The following is an 8695-nucleotide window of genomic DNA, read 5'->3' on the forward strand; positions in this document are numbered from 1 at the left end:
TTCTAGTTCTGTTCTAGTTCTGTTCTAGTTCTGTTCTAGTTCTGTTCTAGTTCTGTTCTAGTTCTGTTCTAGTTCTGTTCTAGTTCTGTTCTAGTTCTGTTCTAGTTCTGTTCTAGTTCTGTTCTAGTTCTGTTCTAGTTCTGTTCTAGTTCTGTTCTAGTTCTGTTCTAGTTCTGTTCTAGTTCTGTTCTAGTTCTGTTCTAGTTCTGTTCTAGTTCTGTTCTAGTTCTGTTCTAGTTCTGTTCTAGTTCTGTTCTAGTTCTGTTCTAGTTCTGTTCTAGTTCTGTTCTAGTTCTGTTCTAGTTCTGTTCTAGTTCTGTTCTAGTTCTGTTCTAGTTCTGTTCTAGTTCTGTTCTAGTTCTGTTCTAGTTCTGTTCTAGTTCTGTTCTAGTTCTGTTCTAGTTCTGTTCTAGTTCTGTTCTAGTTCTGTTCTAGTTCTGTTCTAGTTCTGTTCTAGTTCTGTTCTAGTTCTGTTCTAGTTCTGTTCTAGTTCTGTTCTAGTTCTGTTCTAGTTCTGTTCTAGTTCTGTTCTAGTTCTGTTCTAGTTCTGTTCTAGTTCTGTTCTAGTTCTGTTCTAGTTCTGTTCTAGTTCTGTTCTAGTTCTGTTCTAGTTCTGTTCTAGTTCTGTTCTAGTTCTGTTCTAGTTCTGTTCTAGTTCTGTTCTAGTTCTGTTCTAGTTCTGTTCTAGTTCTGTTCTAGTTCTGTTCTAGTTCTGTTCTAGTTCTGTTCTAGTTCTGTTCTAGTTCTGTTCTAGTTCTGTTCTAGTTCTGTTCTAGTTCTGTTCTAGTTCTGTTCTAGTTCTGTTCTAGTTCTGTTCTAGTTCTGTTCTAGTTCTGTTCTAGTTCTGTTCTGTTCTAGTTCTGTTCTAGGTCTGTTCTAGTTCTGTTCTAGTTCTGTTCTAGTTCTGTTCTAGTTCTGTTCTGTTCTAGTTCTGTTCTAGGTCTGTTCTAGTTCTGTTCTAGTTCTGTTCTAGTTCTGTTCTAGTTCTGTTCTAGTTCTAGTTCTGTTCTAGTTCTGTTCTAGTTCTGTTCTAGTTCTGTTCTAGTTCTGTTCTAGTTCTGTTCTAGTTCTGTTCTAGTTCTGTTCTAGTTCTGTTCTAGTTCTGTTCTAGTTCTGTTCTAGTTCTGTTCTAGTTCTGTTCTAGTTCTGTTCTAGTTCTGTTCTAGTTCTGTTCTGTTCTAGTTCTGTTCTAGTTCTGTTCTAGTTCTGTTCTAGTTCTGTTCTAGTTCTGTTCTAGTTCTGTTCTAGTTCTGTTCTAGTTCTGTTCTAGTTCTGTTCTAGTTCTGTTCTGTTCTAGTTCTGTTCTAGTTCTGTTCTAGTTCTGTTCTAGTTCTGTTCTAGTTCTGTTCTAGTTCTGTTCTGTTCTAGTTCTGTTCTAGTTCTGTTCTAGTTCTGTTCTAGTTCTGTTCTAGTTCTGTTCTAGTTCTGTTCTAGTTCTGTTCTAGTTCTGTTCTAGTTCTGTTCTAGTTCTGTTCTAGTTCTGTTCTAGTTCTGTTCTAGTTCTGTTCTAGTTCTGTTCTAGTTCTGTTCTAGTTCTGTTCTAGTTCAGTTCTAGGTTAGTTCAGTTCTAATTCAGTTCAATATCTAATAACAAAATTCGTACTTATTTATTTTAATTGATATTTTAAAATGTTTTTTATTTAAATGTAACTTAATGATGATCAAACTGTCTTTACTTGCTAAAGTATTTACTAGTATTAAATATTATATTATTTAAATAGTTAATTCATTGCTGTGTTTCAATATGACAAAACTGTCTTTATATTCTTTAAAACTAAAAGCTTGTATCTTTAAGTGGCATGTATTACTAAAGTTATTGGTTTACTAGCTTCACAAATATAATGTGCTATTTTATCGCAGTCATAATCATTCATTTCAAACTGGTTGTTTCTTTTCCACAATATTACGCAATTCTCGATGCCATCATTGTTATCCGGTTGATCAACAGACCATACAGTATAGGCTACACGTTCACCAGTACGATACCAAGAGAAATCATCCTCCGATTCTAAATCAGAGGCTGATATCCACCAATTTTTTTTTCTGGGATAATATTTAATTAAATGATCTGATAAAGCTTGCCATTCATCCAGGGTATGAAAAGAGGCTAGGTTAGCGCCCATAGTAGCACAAGTCAATAAAGCTTTGAACCAACTAACCTATGTAAGATAAAAGTAAAAACCAAAGAAAATTAAAAATATTTTTGAATATATTTGTTAGTGCAATAATATTAATCTTACCTCCTCATCTCGTGCAAAATGATAGTATTTACCTCCCACTTTTTTAAAGGGATGTTCGCGATCCTCATTCGGTAAAACTAAATAAAAAAAAATAAACTTGAAAACGTGAAATTCCTGTAGTTACACAACAAATTATTAACAAATAATTACGAGTGAGAGTTAGACTGGTCATCCGGGGACTGGCATAGCAAAATGCTACTGTTGTTGCAATTAGAAGAAAACAAATTTTAAAAATATTTTGCCACATTGTATTCCGCGAACATGTGAATAGTGCTGAAGTTGCAATGAATTTGAATGTAGATTGAAAACAGTTTGTGTTATTTATTTATACAAGTTCTAAAAAACATGTGTGTTTAGATTTTTAATTAGTAAAATAAAATTAATATTTTTAATTGGAAATTCTTTGGTAAAGATGCTTGCCATTAGTGTGGAAATTAGAGTTAAATGTAGATATTTAGGTTAAATAAATAAATAGTCATAGTCAAGAGAAGAGTATTTAAATTTCCTCTGTTATGGTTATTAGAGCTGAAATCTATTCTCAAGGTTTTTTAATCTAAGGGTAGGAATATGTGAGAAATTTAGTAAAATTTATTTTAAATTTGTTCCTTATTTATATTAAAATTTTTCTGGTTTGTGGGGTATTTACCTTTTTCTCGCCCTGTATTTACTTTTAAAATATATAAACAGCAGCTAAATTCAAGTGATTTTATTTAAAAATTATAAACGAATTTTTGAAATTTCGAAAAATTATTTAATTGAAAATTTATTGAAATCCCATAATTTTTAATTTTAATTACTTATTTTACATTGATAAGCAGCTAAAACTTAATTTAAGGCAAAAAACTAAATTTCGAAATTAAGTTTGAATTTTCGAACATAAGCTAAAATTTAATTAACAAGTATTCACTAAAATTTACTTTAAAATATATTAAAAGCAGCTGATTTAAGTGATTTTACTAAAAAATTATAAGCAAAATTTAAAATTTTTAAAAATTTCATATTTCGAACTTCGCAAACAATTTTGAAATTCAATGATTTTAATATCGATTTCAAAGTAAAATAATAAAACTTGTTATTAAACATAAGCTAAAAATAAACTAGATTTAATTTACTTTTAAAATATATTTAATTTGTATGAGAAATTATAAAAAAAAAATTTCAAACTTATTTCGAACTTCGAAAACATGTCGAAATTCAATAATTTTCAAGATTTATTCATGATTTTTTATTGATAAGGTGTTAAAACCAATTAAAAAAAAAAAAAAAAAAAATCGAACTTAAGTTCGAATTTTCGAAAATTCAATAAAAATTGTGTACTTTGAAAATATATTAACACTAGCTGACCCGGTGCGCTTCGCCACACCAAGTAGAAGAAAGAAATAGTTCTATTAAGTCTGCCGCTCACTCGGGTCCATATAATCTTTATTTCATGTTTCTAAATTCATTGGTGAAGAAGTTACTAAAAGTACTAGTACTAGATTTAATTTACTTTTAAAATATATTTAATTTGTATGAGAAATTATAAAAAAAAATGTCGAACTTATTTCGAATTTCGAAAACATGTCGAAATTCAATAATTTTCAAGATTTATTTATGATTTTTCATTGATAAGGTGTTAAAACTAATTAAAAAAAAAAATGGAATTAAGTTCGAATAAAGTATCCCCTTGAATTTTCACTCACTTAGGACCATATATACTTGTAGTTTCCCACTCACTTGGTTCCATACAAGCTTTATTTCATGTTTCTAGGTTCATTGGTGAAGAAATTACAAAAAGTACCATTAGAATAAATAAAAAGTACCAAAAAGTCTCCCCCTAGAATTCTCACTCACTAAGGACCATGTATGCTTAATTTCAAGTTTCTAAGTCCATTATTATAGAAAATTAAAAAAAGTACCGTTATAATAAAGAAAAGTACCATGAAGCATCCGCTTGAATTTTCACTCACTTAGGACCATATATGCTTAATTTCATATCCATTATTATAGAAAATTCCAAAAAGTACCATTATAATAGAGAAAAAGTACCAAAAAGCAGACACTTGTGGATTCCCACCCACTCTGGCCAATGTAAGCTTTATTTCATGTTTCTAGGTTCATTGGTGAAGAAATTCCAAAATGTACCATTCGAATAAAGAAAAAAGTACCAAAAAGTCTCCCTCTAGAATTCTCACTCACTTAGGACCATATATGTTTAATTTCATGTTTCTAAGTCCATTGTCATATAAAATTCAAAAAGTACCATTAGATGCATAAAAAAGTACCTATAGTTCAGTTCTCACATTTTGGTACCTAAATATTGTACCCTTCACTCAGATACATATCAGCTAACTTTAATGTTGATAAGTGAAATAATTTAAAATATTAAAAAAAGGTACCATTAGGAGAAAAGTACCAATTTCCCTTTTCCTCCTTGAACACCCCTCAAGTTTGAAATTTAAAAATATTGCATTTTGCAAAAGTTGTTTATGCTACAGACATGTCTCAATCGATTAAAATCTGTGTTAATGTGCCCAATAAAAAAATATGTTTTAAAAAAGTGCCAAATTGTTTACCCGGATTTGGCCTAAAATACACCATGGCACTCGAGTTCCAAATAACAACCTGTTAGTTAATTTTTGTATGAATCCAGGAACCAATGTTAAAAGAATTATCAAAATTGGCTTAATAATTTCAAATATAATGTATTTTCCCTATTTTATCCCCTTTTTGGTACTTTTTTTATCTCCATTGCGGTGGTAAAATATTATTAAAATAATTTTCTGTATCGTGGTGGGAGCTCATAGTAAAATATATCAAATTATAGAAAAACATATTTTATGAAAAAGTACCAAAAATAAACACAATTTTTATTCCTTAAGGGTTCGAATTTCCAAAAAGTACCAAACTTATATTTTTTTATTTTTTGTTAATTAAAGAATACGATTTAAAATTTGTTTCTATGTTTATTGGTTTAAAAGATACATAGGGTGCAAAAAAGTACCAAAATACGGTTTTTATCCGTTTTCTCCCCTAAAAGTTTCGAATTTCCTAAAAGTACGAAACACCTGTCAGCTTATTTTTTTAATGGAGTAACATGCTATTTTAAGTTTTTTTCTATCTTTATTAGTCTTGAAAATATATGGTTACCAAATTTACCCGTTTTTACCCTTTTTTACCCCTTAAACGTTCGAATTTCCAAAAATCCCTTCTTATCGGATCGTTTTGGGGAGGGAGGAACCCACAGTTAAAATTTCATGTGGGAGGAACCCACAGTTAAAATTTCATGATTCCAAAAATCATGTTCGAAATTTTAAAATTTCGAAAATCTGAAAAAAATTATGTCATTTTTTTTTTTAATTTCTTTTTCTAACTTCTAAAATCTTTCGAAATTCAATAATTTTCACGATTTATTAACGATTTTACATTGAACTAATTTTAAACCAAAAAAAAAAAAATCGAAATTAAGTTCGAATTTTCGAACATACGCTAAAAAGTTTATATAAATTGTATACTTTCAAAATATATTAATATAGGCTGTTTGTTAGAGTATTTTCCTAAAAATCATATTCGAAATTTTATAATTTCGAAAAACTTAGTAATTTCGAACATTTTAAAATATAAAATTTTTATGTTTTATGATCAATTAAAATTTTTACATTGAACTAATTTTTACCAAAAATCAAAATTTCGGAATTAAGTTCGAATTTTCGAACATAAGCTAAAAACAATGGAAAATGCAGCATTTTGAAACATTTTCCCTAACAAATTATGAGTTAAGCTTTAAAATTTCTCAATCTTTTGAAATTTCAAATGTAATTTTTCAACGAAATATAAATTTAGTAGGATAATAATAATTTTTTTTACCTATTTCAGTTTAATACTTTATTTAGAAGCATTTTTTCACCACCATTATTGTGCTGGGATTCTTTGAACACATTTCTATTTGGAATCTATTTTATAGTATTTTTCATTTATTTTTTCGCTTCATAATACATTTTATTTTTTGTGGTTATTGAATGTCGTTTGCAAATACAAGATTTTGTAGTTTGCAACATACATACATCAATGTTGCAGTGGTTTTAAGTACTTTATGCTGTTGCAAGTTTAATTTGCTATACAAACAAACATACCAGTATAAACAATTTGCAACTGAATTTAGGTTTCCAAATACATTCTCTATCCGTAGTAAAATTTTTTTCTATTTCTATTTGTCTGTTTTATTTATTTTTTTGCTACTTTTATTTTTGGTTTACGTGTTAAATGTTTTTTTTTTTCTGGGAGGATTTTAAAACTGTGAAACAAAAACTCTGGTAAAAACTATAAATTGTATATGCAAATATTTTAAATGGAAATGAAATAGATTTCTGTTTTGCATATATTTTAATAAGCTTAATGGATGAACTTGGCAGGATTTTGGTAGGGTTTGTTTTACTAAATAAGTAATTGAACTAAAAAGCGAGATTTAATGAAAATATTAAGTAAATTTATACATATATTATAGATATAACAATGCTCAAAACAGTTTTAATTTACTTATAATAATTTAAAAGGAAAACTAAAATAAAACAAATAAATTATCATTTGCTACAGTAAAGGGAATTGAGTATAATAATTACCCATTCACAAAGAACTTAGTAAATCTGTTTTTAAAGCAAAATAATGAAGGCAAGCCAATACTTTCATCCCTTCCCTATATAAAGCTCATTCTGCTCCAATAAAGCAAAGTAATTAACTTTGACTAGAAGGGCGTTTAACATAAACTAATTTACAATCAATAATTTCCCATTAAATATTTTATACAAGAGAACCTTAATAAAGTTTAAAAATTCATTGACCTGTTGACACAAAAGTGCAAAAATAATTTATTCATAGAAAAATATTGTGTCCATTCGGGCAAATCAAATTACGCTACAATTAATAAAGAAGATTTAAAATGTTGCGGCAGCTAATTAAAATAAAATTTTGGAAAATAAAGAAAGGGTAATTGTATAGTATGGAAACAGAAACAAAACTGAAAAGAACTAGATAGAACTAGAACAGAACTAGAACAGAACTAGAACAGAACTAGAACAGAACTAGAACAGAACTAGAACAGAACTAGAACAGAACTAGAACAGAACTAGAACAGAACTAGAACAGAACTAGAACAGAACTAGAACAGAACTAGAACAGAACTAGAACAGAACTAGAACAGAACTAGAACAGAACTAGAACAGAACTAGAACAGAACTAGAACAGAACTAGAACAGAACTAGAACAGAACTAGAACAGAACTAGAACAGAACTAGAACAGAACTAGAACAGAACTAGAACAGAACTAGAACAGAACTAGAACAGAACTAGAACAGAACTAGAACAGAACTAGAACAGAACTAGAACAGAACTAGAACAGAACTAGAACAGAACTAGAACAGAACTAGAACAGAACTAGAACAGAACTAGAACAGAACTAGAACAGAACTAGAACAGAACTAGAACAGAACTAGAACAGAACTAGAACAGAACTAGAACAGAACTAGAACAGAACTAGAACAGAACTAGAACAGAACTAGAACAGAACTAGAACAGAACTAGAACAGAACTAGAACAGAACTAGAACAGAACTAGAACAGAACTAGAACAGAACTAGAACAGAACTAGAACAGAACTAGAACAGAACTAGAACAGAACTAGAACAGAACTAGAACAGAACTAGAACAGAACTAGAACAGAACTAGAACAGAACTAGAACAGAACTAGAACAGAACTAGAACAGAACTAGAACAGAACTAGAACAGAACTAGAACAGAACTAGAACAGAACTAGAACAGAACTAGAACAGAACTAGAACTAGAACAGAACTAGAACAGAACTAGAACAGAACTAGAACAGAACTAGAACAGAACTAGAACAGAACTAGAACAGAACTAGAACAGAACTAGAACAGAACTAGAACTAGAACAGAACTAGAACAGAACTAGAACTAGAACAGAACTAGAACTAGAACAGAACTAGAACAGAACTAGAACAGAACTAGAACAGAACTAGAACAGAACTAGAACAGAACTAGAACAGAACTAGAACAGAACTAGAACAGAACTAGAACAGAACTAGAACAGAACTAGAACAGAACTAGAACAGAACTAGAACAGAACTAGAACAGAACTAGAACAGAACTAGAACAGAACTAGAACAGAACTAGAACAGAACTAGAACAGAACTAGAACAGAACTAGAACAGAACTAGAACAGAACTAGAACTAGAACAGAACTAGAACAGAACTAGAACAGAACTAGAACAGAACTAGAACAGAACTAGAACAGAACTAGAACAGAACTAGAACAGAACTAGAACAGAACTAGAACAGAACTAGAACTAGAACAGAACTAGAACAGAACTAGAACAGAACTAGAACAGAACTAGAACAGAACTAGAACAGAACTAGAACAGAACTAGAACAGAACTAGAACAGAACTAGAACAGAACTAGAACAG

The 8695-nt window shown here is 29.7% G+C and overlaps 1 protein-coding gene across 1 annotated transcript; it reads right to left on the reverse strand.

Annotated features, from left to right (window-relative positions):
• Positions 1-1616: 1616 nt before the first annotated feature.
• Positions 1617-2525, reverse strand: LOC135959174 (C-type lectin 37Db-like). The gene is made up of 3 exons (XM_065510245.1): positions 2391-2525; positions 2241-2317; positions 1617-2159 (listed from the first exon to the last, which is right to left on the reverse strand). Exons 1-3 carry the CDS (start codon positions 2485-2487, stop codon positions 1791-1793), a joined length of 543 nt encoding a protein of 180 aa, XP_065366317.1. The 5' UTR covers positions 2488-2525; the 3' UTR covers positions 1617-1790.
• Between the last annotated feature and the right edge of the window lie 6170 nt (positions 2526-8695).

Source organism: Calliphora vicina, chromosome 4 (assembly GCF_958450345.1).
Source record: "Calliphora vicina chromosome 4, idCalVici1.1, whole genome shotgun sequence".
Taxonomy (NCBI): Eukaryota; Metazoa; Arthropoda; class Insecta; order Diptera; family Calliphoridae; genus Calliphora; species Calliphora vicina.

Excerpts from the sequence above, each read along its gene's own strand:
- LOC135959174 (XM_065510245.1), bottom strand. The coding sequence starts at position 2,487 with ATGTGGCAAAATATTTTTAAAATTTGTTTTCTTCTAATTGCAACAACA. Across the intron at positions 2,318-2,390 it reads GACCAGTCTAACTCTCACTC|TTTTACCGAATGAGGATCGC; the intron begins GTAATTATTTGT and ends TTTTTTATTTAG. Across the intron at positions 2,160-2,240 it reads ATTTTGCACGAGATGAGGAG|GTTAGTTGGTTCAAAGCTTT; the intron begins GTAAGATTAATA and ends TATCTTACATAG.